Raw genomic sequence first — 20,527 nt, forward strand, 5'->3', positions numbered from 1 at the left:
CCCTAGCCAGGGCTCCAGGGACCTCCTCGCCCAGATAAAACTTTAAACTCATTTCCTGCCAGTGAGCCCTTAAATTAACTTCCTCCTTCCTGATGAGATGATTTAACAGGGCAGGGACAGTTTATAGCAGGCTTCTCCGAAAGAGGGCAGAGCCAGGGCAGGGCCAGGAGGAGCCGGCCTACTCAAGCTGATCTATGAGCCGCTTCGTCCTCCCTCCAGGCCTGCTGCATCTACAGATCGGCGTGGGAGACCAGACTCTTAACAGGGTGGTGGTCAGCTGACTCAGGAATCCAAATCACCAGCTGCAATCTCTTGCCTTCTCCACTGAAGCAAGGAAGTGGGAGCCTGGAGCCCTCAGGTACGTTTCTAGGAGAATGCAAAGGGCAGCTCCTCTCGGGGCACATTGTAGAGAGCAAGGAAAATGAAAGTGAGGTGGATGAAAATAAGGAGTGAGAGAGTCTAAGAGAAAGACAAGAAGAGAGGAAGAAGGAAACCACATAATGAAAAAGATTTTTTTATTATTATTTTATTTAGACAATTAACTTTAACAGGTGACATTGATCAATAAGCATATGTAGGTTTCAGGTAAACATTTCTATAGCATTTGAACTGTTGATTATGCTGTATACCTACCATCCAAAGTCAAATCATTTTCTGTCACCTTATATCTGTTGCTCTTTACACCTTTCCCCCACCAAGAGATTTCCAAGATGAGACTAAGGAAGGCAGGTAGATTTTATCTGAGGGGCCAAGTCTGATTAATTAATGATGGACCATGATAAGGGTTCTCAGGCTGGGTTCAGGCTCAGTACAAAGAAAGGTATGCCATGATTGATTGGTTATGTCTGTCATGGACACAGGGATGAGGTGGGGTAGGCAAGCCAGAGATTTGATAACCCACATGGCAGGCTTTTTTCCTTAACCACAGAGGCCTCTTGGTATTTCTTCATTCATTCACTCAACTATTCACTCAAAAAGCACAGTAGACCATCAACTATAAGCCACACAAATATTTAAAGAATAAATGAAGAAGAAAGGAATATTGTTCTTCTGCTCCAACTCTCATTTTTCTCAAAAAATAATGGCCTGAAAAGTTACAACAAAGGTTCATCATCTTAGGAGGTTTACTAGCCATGCAATGTCAGACAAACCCTTTCCTTTGATTAAGATTCGATTTTCTCATCTGTCAAATGGGAGTGATCATCCCCTATTAATTCCTGTAGTTCTCACTCTCTAGCATCCAAGATAATAATCACTAATCCACACACAGTAGCATCTACTATGTGCCAGGCTCTATTCTAAGTACTCTCTGTATAACACATTTCATCTTCATGCCACATTTATGAGGAAGACACCATTATTCCTCCTATTTTTCAGGTGGGAAAACCTGAAACCAAGGCACTGAGCACTGAGAGGTTAAACAGCTTGCCCTGGCAGTGGCCTATAGTATCTATTCTCCCCACTACCATGCAGCACTGCCTTTATGATGCAGCTGATTCTAAGTTCATGGCTAGAAGGGAGCTGGTGTGGGAGTATCTTTCCAGATGATTCCTTTAGTGAGCAATTAAGCCTGCATCTCCAATAAACAGGGATTACCAAGATAGGACAGCAAAGCTGATATGGTCCTAGGCAGAAAGTAAGAAAACGACTTGCACAGATAGTCATTTCAAAACAGTTTTGACACATGCCTTAAAGAAGATAGCCCCAGAATCAGGACAGACTTCTCCAAGATTAAATTTGCAGGGAACACTAGCAGGGGTAGGAGGGTGGGTGTGGGGGAGGGAATAAGTATTAAGCATACAGCAGAACCTAAGTGAAGTGGGAGAGGGAGGGCTGGAGAGGAAGGCAGTTCTCACAGAGTGGACAGGAGCTGGTAGTGGAAGGTGAGGCAGCGAGGTAGTCACTCCCAGGCCAAGCACAGCTGTGGGGAGGAGTTTGGCTTTGCTCAGTGTTTGCTCATCTGCCAACTGTCTGTCTGCTCTAGTGCATCTGCCAGCCCCCTGTACAGGCTGTCTGCTGCCCTCCTCAAGCTGCACCAGAACAGCCAATATGAGACGGGCTAGTCTCACCTGAGGCAAAGCAGCTGGCTGCCACTTGGGTTCTGTCCCATGATCATCCTTTACACACCTCTTTCTGAGCCCAAATCCCTGTTTACACACAGGCCCAGCAACCCCATTCCTATAGAAATTTGGGGACCTACAGGGCCAAGGGGCCCTTCCTGTGGTAAGGAACGCTTGAAGCCATGGTTTGCCAACATGTTGAATTGGGCAACTCCTCAGATGAGACCAACCCCTGTCTGATATTGGCAAACCTAGCACAGGTTTTGGTGGGCAGCAGCCAGCCTGTGTGAGGGGTGGCAGCCCCAACCCAGTCTGGAGTCCCACAGGGTAATTCCCCTGTGACCAAGAGATGGAGCACACTCATCAGGTAGTCCTGGTCCACGTAGCCACCCCTGGAGCCAGAAATGGGGCCAGCCCTACCCAACTGCATGATGGTATGAGGGCACTCATTAGAAGAAGAGAGAATGGATAGGAGACAGATGACCAAAGTAATAGATGTCTACCACATCCTACCTCCAACTGTTCCTACTTAATTTACAACACTACATGAGTCATTCTACTTGTGTGAGTCACATTCTACTTGGACAAATCACTTCATCTCTTCAACTCAACCCCAGTTTCCTCGTGGACAAAATGCAGTTAATGAAAGAATTTGCCTCACAAGATTGTTGAGAAGATTAAAAGAAAGGATAAAGGGTTCAAAATGGGCAGACTAACAATAATAACATTTATTAGAATCATTATTATGATTATTAGTAAGTCTTTCTCCTTCAAAGATCTCTGGATCCCATATCCCTCTATGGTAGATTTATTCCAAATGCCTTCTCAAGATCCTGTTGACTTCACCATGAAGGCTGCCATCTTGGTTAATCAAAGAGGCCAAGACCCAGCTACCTCTATTGGAAAAGAATAGCTTTACCCACTGGGTCTGAAGTGAACCTCCTCATTCTTGACCTGCTGAAGTGATTTGGACCGGCCAACAGCAGGCCTGCTGTGGTCGGGGGTGAACTCAGGTGTCCCAGGAAGCCCCTCCCTGACTAATCAGTCCTCTCTGGTGACTCACAGCCAGGCTCTCGGGAAAGAGGCACAAACTGGCCTTTTGGTCTCATGTATGTGAACATGCCCAGCGGCCTCAGAGGAACAGACACCGGAAGGGAAGGGGCTGTACATTTGGCTAGATGACCTCTCCTTTCTCCCGCTCCTCTGTCAGAGCCTGGAGGATCCCATTCCCCATCGATGCACACTTTTCTCTCATCCTGGATAGCTTTCTGCCTCCTTGGGAAGGAGGGTGGAGGGTATAGGGGACATCCCCAAGGGAGAGAGAGGGGGGCCTACTTGCTTAACAACTGTCTGGAACACTTCATCCTTGAGTGCATTCTCTCATTTAATCTTCACTAAATGAAAGATTGTGGTGGCCATGTACAGACAAAGAAACTGAGGCTGAGAGGATTATGCCCACAGACCCATGGCAGAACTCAGACAGGACAATGAAGCTCCACTCTTAATAGCCACGTTATACAGACTTGCAATTCCCAGCCAGATGAGGCTTCTGCAAACCTGAAAGTGCAAAAATGGCCTCCTGGTGCCAGGCACTGACCACAGCACCTTCAGGTGATCAGCTAGTTAGGTGAACAGGGAGGAAAGTCCCCCTGAAAACCCACATGGGGACAGAGGGCTGGCAGCTGAGTCCTGCACAGCAAGCAAGGGGCTGGTGGATGCTCCCTGTGAGGAGGGCACTGGCTGGTAGGGAGGGAAGAGGGACCAAATGTCAGGAACTCTCCCTAATCCCACGGAAGTCTTCCCTCTCCTCCGCTGTGACTGACCAAACCCAGACAGGCTGAAGCCCAGCAAAGGGAGCAGCAGGGCTGGTGTCCACCTTGGCTAAGAGGGGCCACACTCAGAGTGGGAGTCCACAAACTGCAGCCCGCAACCAAATCCAGCCCCTCACCTGTTTGGATAAATAATGTTTCATTAGCACACAGCCACATTCGTTTCCCTTCTCCACAGCTGCTTTCCTGTTACAATGGCAGAGTTGAGTAGTCGTGACTCGCAGAAGCCCCAGATATCTGCTCTCAGGTCCTTTACAGCAGTGGTCCCCAACCCCCCCTGGGCTGTGGACCAGTACCGGGCCGTGGGCCATTTGGTACTGGTCCGCAGAGAAAGAATAAATAACTTACATTATTTCCGTTTTATTTATATTTAAGTCTGAACGACGTTTTATTTTTTAAAATGACCAGATTTCCTCTGTTATATCCGTCTAAGACTCACTCTTGATACTTGTCTTGGTCACGTGATACGTTTATCCATCCCACCTTAAAGGTCATACCATGAAAATATTTTCTGACATTAAACCGGTCCGTGGCCCAAAAAAGGTTGGGGACCACTGCTCTACAGGAAACTCTCAAGCCCTGTCTAGAGAATTAGAGCTCAATGTGGGCTTCTGGCTAGTCTCTGCCTGGGTGTCTCTGCCTAGGTGTCTCTGCCTGGGACCCTTCCTTCCTCTGACTCCTACCAGCTGTGAGACCTGACCTCTCTGTGCCTCAGTCAGCCCAAATTCCTCATTGAGCAGTTGTAAGATGAAATTAGTTAAAATAAGGCAGAGTCGCACAGCAGTGCCTATTGTCTTATTCTGGGAAACATTTCAGGAACTAGGCGGGTAAAAGCTCTGAGAATCCTGTGGGTTACATCTTCCTACATCTTCCTGTGTCTCCTGCTGTGCGGCCCTCCATGGCCAATAATTCTACCACAGGCCAGAGCTGGAGGAAATCATTAAAACCAATAAATAAAATTAAAACAGGGCATAACGGAAATAATGGGCTTATTTCCTTTTGAAATAAATGTCACTGGGACAAATTGTTGGAGCCACCAGCCTTATTATTTATAGATTTATTCACTGTTTATCAACCTCTGTATTGGTGATGTGATCAATAATTGCCTATAAATACTGGGAGTTTACAAGAAAGACCACTTGGAAAATCAGAGGCTGCCTCTGGTTACATTGATTACCACACACAGGCCTGGGCCACGTTGGTTGGAAATTCAGGGCAAGAGGAAATCGGATCTGGGAAGATTTACACACATGCCCTGGTTCTAGGCCGGCTCTCAGCAACCCCCGACTCACAGGTATGTATTCAGGCATGCACATGTCACATGTGCATGCACGTCTATCGGCTTCAGCCTCACTGTCTCTGCCTCTGTGTTCTGTTCCTGTCCCTCTACCTCAGTCTTAGCTCTTTCTTCCTGAGTTGGTCTCCCTCAGACTCTGTCGCTCCCTCTGTGGTTTCCATCCCCCACACCCACGCATGCAGGATTCATCCCTCGCAATGACTTCCTGCCCACGTGTGGTAGAACAGAAAGAAGCCAGTGGAAAAACAGATAGTGCCCCCCTGCCTTTGGTGGCAACATTGAATCTACAGACTTTCCATGGATGATGAGGAAATTGACCCAAGTTTGAATTTCCAAAGGAGAATAGTTAGATTCTGACACCTGAGCAGGCCGTCTGGATGGAGTTATGCTCTGGAGAAAAATGTTGGGCCTGGGGTGAAAGGAAGCAACTATTTAGATGGAGGGAGCAGCTCCTGTTTTGTTTGTTTCATCCCTTATTTTCTCCTCCAAGCAGAAAGCCACTCACACCCTTCTAACAACACTGGTGCTAGCCCAGGGACGTGAGTGAGGGCACCGAAAGCCACTGCCTGGAGGGGACACTAGCCCCAAATCAGGGCTGAACGTGAAGCATGACAAGGTTCCTTAAAGGAAGAAGTCTCAGAAGGTCAGGGATGGGCCAGGAGCCAGGGGCCAGGACAGCTTCTTGGAGGCAGTGCTACTTCCTCCAAGCTGAGCTGAGGTTTCATCACTGTCCCTATTTAATTCTTCCTGTGCCCCCTCAGTGCCCTCAGAACAAAGCCTGAGCTCATTCCCTCACTCCCCAAAACCCTAGTGATTCACTTTGGTCTCTGCCATCAGAGTACCATGTTTATCTCTCTTCTGAGCCTCCGCACATGCTGTTTCATGTTCCTAAAACACCTTCCAGAAGCACTTCATCTGCCTAGATGTCACTTCCTCCAGGAGGGCTTTTCTGGCAGCTCCCTAGGCCAGGAGGTTCCCTGAAGGAACCCCAGCATAGTGATTTCTTAGAGGGGATTCTTGGAAAATATTGTAGAATGAAAAACTAAGTTGGATTTTTAAAAAAGATGTCACAGAGATCCCCAAATAATTCCTGACCAAGCAGATTTAAAGGGCTCAGACCTGCTCAGGTAATGATGTCTCAGGCTTGTCTGGAGGAAGAGGGTAGCGTTAGCCACATCCATGATGTTTCTTCTGGTTCACGAAGGCCATTCCAACTCCATTAGCCCTGCACTCTGCACGAGAGCCCCACTCCCGGGATGACAAATATCGCATGGGAAAGAACCCACACCCTCCTCTGTTCTCAGCCTTGAAAGGTGATCTGTTGCTCCACTGGGTCTAGCAGGAGTGGAGTGCAGAGTGGCTGCACACATGCTCATACTTGCCACCCCTGCCCCTAATGTTCAATTGCTAAACGAAGGATATGAGCCCCATGGTATTTAAATATCATCCTTGAGGTCAGGACAGTCTTAGTGTAGGTTCATCTCAATTAAAAGACATACTTTTTCAAGAGTCAGTCAAACCTTACTCGTGAGCACACAGAACTCCCCCGCACCCGTTCCTTTCCTGTTGGGCCGTAGTGGGCGACAGTAAGCCGAGGCCTGCTGGTGGTCCGTGTTTCCACCCCCTGCTGTCTGCGGTGGATGGTGTGAAGCCCAGCTCTGCCAGCCCAGCTGGGGGGCCCTGGGCACCTGACTTCCCCTCTCCAGCCCTCAGCCTCCTCCTGTGGGTAGTGAAGACAGTAATGAATCCAACTCAGGGATTTGGCAAGATATAAACATTAGATTTTTAGCCTGATTCCAGGTACTCAGCAAGCCCTCCATAAATAGTAGCTATTTTTATCATTTTATCTATAATCTATTATTGTTATTATCAGTTAAGCAAGTCTTGCTCAAGGACTCACTAAGAAAACAACCTGGTCTCCCTGCCCTGACAGGGCCCGGGGTTTAGACAGGCTGTGGATCCCAGGCAGAGGGAAGGGGGAAGGTAAGGAAGCTTCTTGGCTGAGCCCGGGCAGGAAGGAAGAGTCCCCTCCAGGCCAGGCTGGTTCTTCAGGACAGCCCTGGGTGTGAGTGGCGAGAAAGGCAGGGCCTGTGGGAAGACAGAGCCTGGAACTGGGAAGCCAAGGGCAGCAGAGAACCAATTGATTTTATATTGTTTGAGCTGGTTTCCTCAGAGGTAAGCCCTAAGGAAAAAATATATTTTATACAAGGAAAAATAGTTTATTTAGAAAGTGACCTCAGATGACACTGCCAGGTGAAGGGAGAGTATGGCAGGGAAGGCAGGACTCTATAAAGGGTGTGATAACCACCAGGCCACTACGGGCAACTGCGGCCGGTCCCATTGCAGGACTCCAGGTGACAGAGCAGACCACGCAGTGCCGCCAACTGGATGGCCAATGGCAGAAATGCATTATCTCAGTTCTGGAGGCTGGAATCCTGAGATCAAGGTGCCAACAGAGCCGTGCTCCGAAGGTGCTGGGAAGGAGTCTCTCCCAGCTTTGGGTGGGTCCATAGCTTGTGGCAGAAACTCCATTCTTCCCACAGCATTCTCTTGGTGTGTCTCTGTGTCCAAATTTCCCCCTATTAGAAGGGCATCAGTCATGCTGTATTAGGGGCCAACTTCATCTTAACTAATTACATCTGCAACCCATTTTCAAATAAAGTCACGTTCTGAGATACAGGGGTTAGGACTTCAACCTATAAATTTTAGGGGACACAATCCAACCCATAATACCCACGTAGGGATGAGAAGGCACGAGCATTATCTTCAAACCCTCAGCCATACTAGCTCAGGGCTGTTCCTGGGGCATTCATGCCCTGGCTCTCACAGCCTGCCCCCGGGGGGGCCAAGAGAAAGCCGGCAGGTGGGGTGTCACAGTTTCTTGTGATAGAACTCTAAGAATATGTCCTGGAAGGATGAATGTCTGTACTTCCTTCTTTGGTAAACTGTCTAAAATAGAAGTGGAAATCTGTTGTTTCTGCCTAAAGTGCTGAGTTGAAAGGGTTGAGGCCAAGGTCAGGATGAGCTGTTGATGTCTTCTGTGGGAGCAGGAGGATCAAGGCCACATGTGCTATGTGTTTGCCATTTTTTTCTCCCAAGTGTATCTAAATGGGCTTTTCCTGCTTGTGGGTCCCAAGTTCTGGAATTTGGGCAGTAATTTGAGGTCTGGCTCTGGACAGAAAGGAGAAAACCTGATTACCAGCAGGTGCTGGAAAACTGAAGGACCAGAGCTCGTGGATGGGTGGGCAAAGCTACAGCTGTGCTACTTACAACCCTTTCTCTAAGCTCGATATCTGGCTTCAAGCTCACCGGCCCTCAGAAATGGCCTGGCAAACAGACAAGTTGAATCTGGGGCTAATGCCCTTGTCAAGGAAGATGCAAAGGGTGTTCACAGAGGTCAGTTTCCATCTTACCTGTGACTGGGGGCTGGTTCTGAAGTAACTTTTGACTGAACCGGGATCCTCATGATGAGATAGAAAGCAGCTTCAGCATTTTGTCGTCCCCACAACAAAGGCATTCTTGGGTAAGGATCTGAGAAAAAGGAAGGGTTGCCCAAGGGTAGGAGGCAGGGAAGGGAAGTCTAAGTGGAGAGAGCAGCCTGCACCGGGCTGGAAAGCGGGAGAGCTCCCTGGGGCAGTTCTGGGTGACGGGCCAAGTGTGAGGTGGGGGCAGCACGTGATGAGGTTGGCAAGGTCACCCTCAGGTCAGGGTCAAGCTCGCAAGACCCTATAAGCCACATGAAATACTTTGGCCTTCATCCTGAGAGCAGTAGGGAACACAGACAGTGGTGGGATTCAGCTGGTTTGCACTGGTTCAGTTGAACAGATACCTAATTTTTTGTTGAGTTCGGTGATCCGGTTATTAAAATGGCACTTGTATTTAGGGTTTTCCCCAAGGTGGGCACCTGGGCAGTACCCAATGTGGAAATCACAAATTTACATCCCTTACTCTTTATTTTTAATTAAGTGAGAGAAGAGGAGACAGGGAGGCAGAGAGACAGACTCCTGCATGCGCCCCGACTGGGACCCGCCTGGCAAGCCCACTATCCCTTACTCTTTTTTAACGTTCATCTGCGCAACAGCTTATTCTAAGCGCCTGTAGTAATGTTCATTGCATCCATAGGTGAAAAAAATTGCAAGTGAGGATGCCAATCAAGAAGCAATATGTAAATATCTTAAATAACAGTTTTATTGTTTTTAATCAAGTATTATTTAATAGCTTTTTATTAATACTTTAAAACTCTTTCTTATAACATAATCTAATTTTGTGTACCTCTTTTGTTGTTCTTATTTAAGTATGAAATGCATGAAATAATAAACTACCTTTCAGTACATTGTATTTTTATACTTAAAATGGTTATTGGGGCAGAGAAACGGTTGTTAAATTATATGAATCCCACTACTGAGCATAGACAGAGTTAAGTGGGGAAATACCCACTTATTTCTTCATCGAGGTGCTTTCCTCAACTGTCCCCGCCTGCAGAGAAAGAAACCCTCTCCCCGTCCATGTTGATCTTGGGACAGGTTACAGTTGAGCTGAAAGGCCCCTTTGTACACAGGGCTCTGGGAAACAGTAAGAAACCAATGTCCTGGCTCCTATAGGGCCATTAAGAAATACCACAAGCAATCAGGCAGGGAGAGACTGTGATGGCATTTTGGTTCCACAGAAAGAACAAACATCCATGCAGGAACCCTGCCATGGAGTTGTACCGTCAGGAAGCCGCAGGTGGTGGGGCTGCCAACAGGGAGGAGATGGGCGATGCCAGCGGCCAGCACGCCGTTTCTTGACAGTTGGTTGCCCTGCTCCACACCCTGTTCAGGACAGGTAGATAGCATCTCTCTCACTTTACAAAACAGGAAGCGAAGGCTCAGAGAAGTGTGCCCCAAAACACATAACTAGTAAGTGACAAACAGCTGTCTGATCACACAGTCCATCTTTTTTCCTAACATCACAGGCATTTTACTGCCTGATTCTTTCAGGACCAAAAGCACACATACTGACCCCACTGCTCAGTGTCTGCACCTTTTGGTGGGACTTGTCTACATCAGGAGATGATGTGTTGTAATGGCTGAGAAAGGGACTCCAGAAGCCCCAGACTTACAGATGTCTAGCTTAGCATCATCAGAAGAGAAGAGCCTCTGCCCTCAATTTCCATAAATCCATCCAAAGGAAAACTCTGATTGGGTCATATGTTCCATCCTGAACCAATCTCAAGGAAAACATAATATTTTGATTGGCCAGCCCCTTTGGACAGGGTCATGATGAATGTCCCCAAATACAGGACCACAGGTAAGTGTTTAACCTTGATTTAAAAGATCAGAGAGACTTTTCAGAGAAAGTGACTTCTACACTGAGACCTGAAGGAAAAGTAGGAGTGTCCCAGGCAAAGAGGCAGAAGAACAGTGTTCAGAGGGCCCAGCAATGCAAAGGTCCAGGATGTTCCAGACAGTGTCTTGCTCATAGCATCCATGCCTAGTATACAGCCCTCTTTCCCACAAGTGCTTAAAGAATACTTTGGGAATAAAATCCATAATTTTCTGTGTGGCCTTAGATAAGCCAATTGCCTTCTCTGAATTTCAGCTTCCTTTTCTAGCTAGTGACTTAAGCATCTAATCTTCTAGAACATGCAAGAATCAAGTTCATTTAATCCCCAAATTCTCAGTTACTTCCTCAGTGCTCAACTTGTACTAGGCCTGCAGGAGGCAAGGCCTGCCTGCTATGGACAAATAAGGACTCATGCATTTGGCCAGATCTACAGCCAGAAATCAGAAGAGGTCCAGGGGGAGAGGCAGGATAAAGAGAGAGGCTCAAGCACAGTGAGTGTGGACAATGGGCTCCCCAGTCAGGGAAGGGAGGAACAGTTTTCAGCAATTCTTGACTTCCCACTCCCCATCCTCCATCCCCAACCCCTACGTTTCACCCTCCCACGCCCTCTACCTGTGATCACACACTACTCTGGAGCCGCCATATCCATGCCTGCACCCATCAAACAACGATACAGAGAGGGCAGTAGGCTGTTTCTCCCCGTGCCCTTGCCCCGGAACTTGCTAACAAGAATAACAGGTTGTGACAATCTCAGCAGGAACAAGAAGGAAGACACTGTTTCGGGTTTGGGTGGCTGCAGAGAGAATTCTTGTCCCACCTTGCCTACACACCCATCTCAGGTGACTTTTGCCCTCCGTCCCCACTGCCCAGCAGGCCAGTTTTGGGCTTCAACTCCAGAGCACCTACGGGCTGGCAGGGTGAGCCCTGCAGATAGCCTGCAAGTGCTGAGTGGGTGGTCGGGGACTCAGCCAGGAGGGACAACAGGCTGAGAGGGCTCTCACTGGCTGTCTCCCTGCTCTGAAGCCAGAGTTCCTGCTTGGCGTGGACATGACAGCAAGAGGCTAGTACCCTGCCCATGTATGTGCCCCACCCTACCTCTTCTCTCTCTGCCATCAGTCTCTCTCTCTCTCTCTCTCTCTCTCTCTCTCTCTTTCTCTCTCTCTCTCTGAATCTGGGTGTACACAGGTTGTACTTTTTCTTTCTCTCTCCTCCTACCTCCATTTCTCTGCTGTCTTGTTTTTTTTTCTCTTCCTGTTTCTGTATCTTCCTGATCCATATCTTGTCCTTGTTTCTCTAGTCTCTCTGTGCATACTGCCTCTATGAATATCCATGTCTGTCCATTCATCTCTCTACCCACTTCTCCTCTGTCTGACCCGTCCTGTCCACCCCCAAGTATCTTAAATCCTCCATGCACGGGGACCCCATGGAATGTCCTTGAAGCCTCATCCTGGGCTCCTGAGCTATTGGTCACTCCCAAGAACATTCAAGAGCATAATATATTCTTATATCTGAGGGTGAATAAAGGTTGGTCATTTGAATTTCAGGAAGTTAAGTTCTACAAAATCTCTGTGGAGAGGTCCAGGCGACAGCTCAGGTTTATCACCTCATAGACCCTAGGGGACAGGGCCTGGATGGGTGGGAGGAGTTTTACAATTCTCAAGAGGAGATGGAGATTTGTACTTGCTGTTGCTGTTGCTTAAATACCAATGACAGGCCAAGCCCAACCTCCTCAGCACCAGGTCTCCTAGCTCATATCTGGATCCGTGGCAGTTGTGCTTTGGACACCGTGTCTGTTGAGATGGATTCTTAGGATAAAGAAGGTTTTGAGGTGGGGACGGGACAAAAAGACTGGTGGGAGCAAGTCACTGCCACCAGAGACCTGTCAGAGACCCTCTGGCAGGTGGTCAGGAGTGCAAGACCTAGGACAGTTACCTCCACCCCCCCACCCCTACACCCCTGGCTCCAGAGTCCTGCTGGGGGTTCTCAAAGCTGCCAAATCACTGGTAACTGCCCAGTTTCTGGGGTTTGGCACAGGGGTGAGGTGGGTTCAAGGATGACTGTACCCCTGCCCAGGACTCAAATGAGGAAGAAACTGATTTCAACACTCCTCTGAGACTAAGAGCACTAGGGCCAGGGTTAGTGCACCCCCTATGGATACTGGGCAGCCAGAAGCCTGCATCCAAATTCTGACTCTTCTGCTTGCAAGTTGAATCACTGTGAGCTTAATGTGGTGAGTCTTAGCTTACCCCTAAAATGCAGGGCTGTGGGGGCTAAAGCAGATCATGCATACACAGCACCCAGCACAGACTCCTGTCATCTTCATTTCACTATGTCAGCAAGATCTCCCGAGTGCTCCTCCATGATGGTTTTCATGGGGCTAACTAGCTTAAAGCTTCCCAGATGCCTAGAGAAGTGGACAGATGGACAGATGAACAAATGGATGGATGGATGGATGGATGGATGGATGGATGGATGGATGGATGGATAAATAAATCAATTCTCCAAGAGATAGTGGCTAGCAGACTGTACCTCATTCTACTTTCTAATCTCAAAATGTGAAAAAGCTATATTAAATATATACTCCCAGGTGCAAAAGGGAAGGAGAGGTGGAGACAGAAAGAGAAGGAATAAAACTGCTTCTCTGTTCATACGGCAGATGGTGAGGAGCCAAACTGGGAGGACAGTGACCCCAGTTAGAGGTGCTTATCCCTACTCTTCAGCCTTGGTCACTTTCAGACCCCAGATACCAGTTTCCAATTCAATTTTCTTCTCTCAACAGGCGAACACTGACCCCAGGCCACTCCTCACGTGGACAGGATGAGAGTATCAGGTAGGGCCAGGTCTGAGGATTCTAAAGCCCCATGTTGAGGTCCAAAATTGGTTTTGGAATCATTTTTCTGTCAGCAGCATCTGCCTGTTCTGGGCTTGGAGGCCATTTCACTTTATCTTTCTCCAATGGTCAGTCCAGAATTCCAGGAGAAAACCAATCCTGGGCAAGCCTGGAGGAGTGGAAGAGGCAACTTTCTGCTTCAAGGCTGAAGGGCTGGACAAACCTTGGTACAGTGACTCGCTTGCCTGGGATCATGGGGATTCCTTATCTTGGAAATACCTAACCCTGGTTGGAAATTAGGGACAAAGTACTTGCTTTAAGGAAGACTCTTCTAGACTCCTCATACCATAGGGCTGAGTATGAGGAGAAGGCTTCGCCTTCTAGACTACACCTTCATGCAGTTCCTCCCTTGTACAATTGGAGAAACTGAGGCACCAAATAGAAAATGAACACTGTTTACTGAACTCCCAAACAGCTGTGAGGAGTTAAGAACACCAGTTTCAAAGTCAGTTTACTGCCCTGGGTTCAAATCTCACCTCTATCACTTATTAGCCAGTGACCACCTCTCTGAGCCCCAGTTTCCTCATCTGTAAAATGGGAATATCAATAAGATCCAACCCAGAGGATTACTGTGAGGATAAACTGAGATAATGTAAGTGAAAGCTGGTGGCACAGTGCCTGGCACAAAATGAATGCTGGTAATGTGACCCCGAGAGCAATTCTGGGTACCTCCACCACACTGTGTCCTAGAGTGTGAAGGACCCCACACACTTGAGCCCTACCCCACAGGATCCAGGGGGCCTTCTTACCCATCCAAAGTGGCTTGAGACCAACACGAGGCCACAGAGCTGAATTCAGGGCTGAGGAGAAGGATGATGCCCAGAGAGAGGTCAGGTGGGGAGCAAGGAACTTGCTGATGGTCGGATTGGATTTGGAAGGCAGCAGGAGCCACCAGAGTCCTTAGCAGAGGTGTATTGGATCCCACTGCTCACCTCGTGGGAGAGTGAAGAAAGGGACCAGGAGCTCAGGGTGGTCCATTTATGGGTGGGGTTGCTCCCCATGAAGGGGGACAGGGTCAGGCAGCAATCTGTGTGTGAGGCAGGGGAGACTGCCTCAGCAAGGCCAGTGTGTGTTCCTGTTGAGAGCTTTGTGTGGTTATTTGTGGTGGCTCTTGGAGGGAGTGGACAGAAAACGTGGGAGACCAACCCCACTCCCCAGCCACCCTAGAGTCTGCCTATTGGTAACAAGTATCACATTTCTCCCCACAAGCCATGGGCTCAGTGGCCAAGGTGTTACCATGTCCCATCTATGACTGAGGGACTCCAACTCAGAGAGGCCGAGCTCCTGTCTGAGATCACACAGCAGTGGATGGCTACCTGGGCACAGGGCACAGCCTTCCGGACTCCTGTGGCAAGGTTTGCCTCCAGGGCCACTGCAGCACACCCTGCCTCCTGCCTTCATGCTGCAGGTTCCCAGGCCTTACCCCCAGATTCTCCTTGTGGAGGGCTCCTGGAGGGGCATTTCTAACTTTCTCTCCCAGTGGTCCCACGGGGAAACATGGCCGTGTCATAATGCAGCATGACCCCACAAATCCCCTCGTCACTGATCTCACCTCATGGGCCCATGGACTGGTCCACAGTGCAAGTGTGGTGTGGACCTACAACGTGGGGTCTCACAGCACAGTCTCACTGTGGAGATCTGGCCAGGACTCGCGTGGAGTCTCAGCATGTGGCCTTGAGATGCAGTCTGTGTTCTCACAGCAGTGTTTCCTTGCCCTGCAGGACTGCTTCATTTCCTGGCCTTAGTCTTTGTCCTGATTACCTCGTGGACCCTTATCCACAGCTATGCCAGCTTCAACATGAGAACCATTCGTCTGCCCCACTGGCTGGGTGAGTGTGGCTCACTGCTGGGGTCAGGGCCCGTGGACCAGGGCAAGTGCCAAGGATCTATTCTTCCTCCACCCTGGGTGACCCCAAAGACACCACAGGATGTGGGCTTATTTCTGGGACCTCAGCCATTGAGGAATGGGAAGTGAGAGAGGATACTCCCAGGCTATAAAAAGCCTGGAGCCTTTGGGGAACAGAGAAGTGTTCCAAGACCCTGGACAAAGCATGTGCCTACATCAAGAGCTAGTTTGGAAATGTGACCCAAAAAGGAAGGATATAGGGAGGAAGAAAAGAAGAGAGGAAAAGGGGAAGAGAGAAAACTATCTGTGCATTGAGTGGCTTCCACCTGTATTTGCTTTCCCCTCTGCCTGGGACCCTCTTCACACAGATCTCCCTGTGGCCAGCTCCTTCACAACCTTCAGGTCTCTGCTCAAAGGCTACCTTCTCTGAGACACCTCCCTGACCCTCAGCTGTAGCCATACCTCCTTCTCCTACTACTTAGCCTCTCGTGTCAGCCAATTTCCTATACCACTTCATCATCAATGTCATTTATTTATTTGTTTGCCTGATTGTTGTCTATCTACACTCTCTGGAATGTAAGCTTCCTAAAGGCAAGGATTTTATCTTGTGTAAATCCATCTCTAGCACCTGTTGTAGAGCAGATGCTCAGTAAACATTTGATAAGTGAAAGAAAAATGAATGGTTGGATGGATGATGGGCAGATGAATGAATGATGAATGGGGGGTGAATAGGTGGATGATTGGAGGGATGGGTGTGTGATGGGTGCTAGCTTCTTACATGCATAGTCTCATTTAATCTTCACAGATGCCCCATGGAGTGATACATGGTGTGGCTGTGAAGTGGACTCATGCATGGCCTCATTTTGTGGTTTTATGTGCAGTCTAAGAAAACAGGAGCTCAGGGAGATTAAGAAATTTACCCAAATTCCCCTTGTAGATGTCAGAATAAGAATGGGAACCCAAGTCTCCCAGAGTCAAATCCTATCACAGGAAGGAAAAAAATGGAAGAGATTTGTTCTAATGAGTTTGTCATCCTCAGAGACCAATAACTGCCTCCAATGACATAGTCGAACATAATAACCTATAATGGCCCAGATCAGCTCACAGCTTCACATTAGTGAGAAGCTAGTACCCTGTCTTTAGTATAAACTACCCACAGTGGAGTCTCAGATATCCCTTACCTCACCCACATGTCAACCATGGTTTGTACCCAGGTCAACATCATTTATATAGATGTTTGATGGCCACCATGTCCCCAGGCCCAGGGCACTGCTTTTATAGACTAGAGATTGGCTGTGCTGTGCTGATGTCCTTGAAAGAGATGGCCCAGGTTGGTGATAGAGGCTCAGGGCAGGAGTTTCCCAGAGGAGAGGGCCCCAGCTGGAGGTATTTGAAAGGAGACCTCAGAATTGTTTCCCTCTCAGAACTCAACCGCCTGGGGTTTGACAAATCAACACCTTCCACCAAAATCATCAAGCAACTACTGTGTTAGGTCCCAGACCCTGAAATGAGGAGACAAACAGACTTAATTACAGAATATACAAAAACGAGAGTATATTAACATGATCCAGAGTCTTAAAAAATGCTTACAGTGGGGCTTTTGAAGATGGCAGCGGAGTAGGCGGATGCACAGACGCCCAGCTCTCAACACCAAACTGGAATACAAATCAATTTAGGAAAAATCAGCATGAAAAACCAACACTGAACTGCAAGAACAGCTCTCAAAAACCAAGGAGCAAAGAGGAAGCCACAGTAATCCTGGTAAAAAGTGCTTGAATCTCCTCTGCTTATAGGAACGGCAGGGGGGGAGGTGAGGCTGAGAGCCCAGAGAGGATTTCACAGAGGAAAAAGAGCAGAAACTACTGCTCACAGCCACTTACCTGGCGACCAGGGAGCAAGATGGGTTGAAAAGACCAGCTTATCTCCCAAGTGGAAAGGACAAGGAGTGGGATAGACTGTGAGGGGCTAAGGTATGCAAGAAACGAAATAAAAAAGCTGACTCATTCATGCTGGAGGCAGCCATAGCTGAGGGAGGGACTGAACCTTTCACAAAACAGAGCTGAAGTGCTTCCGGATCAGAGATCTCCGGACATCTATCCAGCTCCAATCAGCACAACAAGACACAGCTGAAAACAAGAAGTGGGGAGGAGGGGCAGTAACTCAGGTCTCCATGGAGATCTGAGATACACCTCCCCCTACTGAAGCTGAGAAAAAACCCTGCCCCCAGTGAGATTAGTTGGTGGAAGAGACCTTCAGCATCTCAGGTTACACCCACAGCATTCCTGGTTACAGTTTCAAGGAAGCCCCCTGCTGAGATCAGTTAACAAGACTATCACCTGTTAAGAAAACAAACAAATCAAGACTTCAAAGCTGCCCAAATCCGAAAGTGGATTACAAATAATAGCCGATACCAACCCAAGAAGACCTAGAAATAACACAACTGAAAACTGGAGGCAGACAACACAAAGCCTAGACTCAACCAACTCTACAAATAAAACACCATTATGAAAACACAAAGGAGTGCAACCCAAATAAAACCACAAGAGACACCTTTGAGAGATGAGCTGAGTGATATGGAAATAAACTTCCAGATGCGGAGTTCAAAATAATGATTGTAAGGATGCTTAGGGATCTTAGAACAACAATGGAGGGGCAGTTTGAAAACCTAAATAAAGAAATAGCAAGTATAAAAAAGGATATTGAGCCTGACCAGGCGGTGGCGCAGTGGATAAAGCGTCGAACTGGGATGCAGAGGACCCAGGTTCGAGACCCCGAGGTCACCAGCTTGAGCGCCGGCTCATCTGGTTTGAACAAAAGCTCACCAGCTTGGACCCGAGGTCACTGGCTCGAGCAAGGGGTTACTCGGTCTGCTGAAGGCCCGCGGTCAAGGCACATATGAGAAAGCAATCAATGAACAACTAAGGTGTCACAATGAAAAACTGATGATTGATGCTTCTCATCTCTCTCCGTTCCTGTCTCTCTATCCCTATCTATCCTTCTCTCTGACTCTCTCTCTGTCTCTGTAAATAAATAAATAAATATCTTTAAAAAAAAAAGGATATTGAAATATTAAAAAAGAATCAGTCAGAGATGACAAATACAATATCAGAAATGAAGACCACAATGGAAGGAATTAAAAACAGGATGGATACAGCTGAGGATCGAATCAGCGAGTTGGAGGACAACTGGAATGAAGGCATGAAAGCAGAGAAGAAAAGAGAAAAGAGACTCAAAAAGTCAGAGGAAACACTTAGAGAGCTCTGTGACAACATGAAGAGAAATAACATCTGCAACATAGGGGTTCCTGAAGAAGAAGAAGAAAAAGAACAAGGGATACAGACTTTGTTCAATCATATCATAACTAAAAACTTCCCTAAATTAATGCAAGAGAAACTCTCACAAGTCCAAGAAGCACAGAGAACTCCATTAAAGAGAAACCCAAAGAAACCTACACCAAGACACATCATAATTAAAATACCAAAGCTAAGCGATAAAGAGAAAATATTAAAAGCTGCAAGAGAAAAAAAAAGTTATCACCTACAAAGGAGCCCCCATAAGGATGACATCCGACTTCTCAACAGAAACACTTGAGGCCAGAAGGGAATGGCAAGAAATATTCAAAGTAATGCAGAACAAGAACCTACAACCAAGACTACTTTATCAAGCAAGGCTATCGTTTAAAATCAAAGGAGACTGACCTGTGGTGGCGCAGTGGATAAAGCGTCGACCTGGAAATGCTGAGGTCGCCGGTTCGAAACCCTGGGCTTGCCTGGTCAAGGCACATATGGGAGTTGATGCTTCCTGCTCCTCCCCCCTTCTCTCTCTCTCTCCTTTCTAAAATGAATTAAAAAATTAAAAAAAAATAAAATCAAAGGAGAAATAAAAAGCTTCCCAGACAAAAAACAACTCAAGGAATTCATTACAACCAAACCAACGCTGCAAGAAATGTTAAGGGGCCTATTGTAAACAGATCAAAGTTGGAAAAGAATATAGCAAAAAAAGGAATACACCTTTAAAGAAGAAAATGGCAATAAACAACTACATATCAATAATAACCTTAAATGTAAATGGATTAAATGATCCAATCAAAAGACATAGGGTAGCTGCGTGGATAAGAAAACAGTAGCCATACATATGTTGTCTACAAGAGACACACCTTAGAACAAAAGACACACATAGATTGAAGGTAAAAGGATGGAAAAAAATGTTTCATGCAAACGGAAATGAAAAAAAAGCTGGGGTAGCAATACTTATATCAGACAAATTGGACTTTAAAACAAAGGATATAGTAAGAGATAAAGAAGGCCACTACATAATGATAAAGGGAGTAATCCGACAGGAAGATATAACTATTATAAATATCTATGCACCCAATATACGAGCACCCAAATATATAAAACAGACTTTGATGGATTTAAAGGGCGAGATCAACAGCAATACTATAATAGTAGGGGATTTCAATACCCCACTAAAATCACTAGATAGATCCTCAAGAAAGAAAATTAACAAAGAAACAGCAGACTTATTGGAAACACTAGATCAACTCGATTTAATAGATATCTTCAGATCCTTTCACCCTAAAGCAGCAGAATATACATTCTTTTCAAGTTCACATGGAACATTCTCTAGGATAGACCACATGTTAGGGCACAAAAGTGCTCTCAACAAATTTAAGAAGACTGAAATCATATCAAGCACTTTCTCCGATCACAACGGCATGAAACTAGAAATGAATCACAGCAGAAAAGCTCAAAAATTCTCAAACACATGGAAACTAAATAGCAGGGTGTTAAATAATGAATGAATTAAGAATGAGATCAAAAAAGAAATAAAAAAATTCCTAGAAACGAATGACAATGAGCATACAACAACTCAAAATTTATGGGACACAGCGAAAGCAGTGCTGAGAGGGAAGTTCATAGCACTACAGGCACATTTTCAGAAGCTAGAAAAAGCTCAAATAAACAACTTAACCCTGCATCTAAAAGAATTAGAAAAAGAACAGCAAGTCAAGCCCAAATGTAGTAGAAGGAAGGAAATAATAAAGATCAGAGCAGAAATAAATGACATAGAGGCTAAAGAAACAATACAGAGGATCAATGAAACTAGGAGCTGGTTCTTTGAAAAGGTAAACAAGATTGATGCACCTTTAAGTAGACTCACCAAGAAAAAGAGAGAGAGGACTCAAATAAATAAAATTAGAAATGAGAGTGGAGAAATAACAACTGACACAACAGAAATACAAAATATTGTAAGAAAATACTATAAAGAACTGTATGC

The 20,527-nt window shown here is 46.8% G+C and overlaps 1 protein-coding gene across 1 annotated transcript in view; it reads left to right on the top strand.

Moving 5' to 3' along the window:
• The first annotated feature begins 244 nt into the window (after positions 1–244).
• The window catches only part of FAM3D (FAM3 metabolism regulating signaling molecule D), a 41,948-nt gene continuing 21,665 nt past the window's right edge, over positions 245–20,527 (top strand). The window contains exons 1-3 of the mRNA XM_066244325.1: positions 245–358; positions 13,291–13,341; positions 15,123–15,230. Of these exons, the coding sequence (XP_066100422.1) occupies positions 13,329–13,341; positions 15,123–15,230 (121 nt within the window). The 5' untranslated portion in view covers positions 245–358; positions 13,291–13,328. The remainder of the gene's footprint in view (positions 359–13,290; positions 13,342–15,122; positions 15,231–20,527) is intronic.

Source organism: Saccopteryx bilineata, chromosome 10 (assembly GCF_036850765.1).
Source record: "Saccopteryx bilineata isolate mSacBil1 chromosome 10, mSacBil1_pri_phased_curated, whole genome shotgun sequence".
Lineage (NCBI taxonomy): Eukaryota > Metazoa > Chordata > Mammalia > Chiroptera > Emballonuridae > Saccopteryx > Saccopteryx bilineata.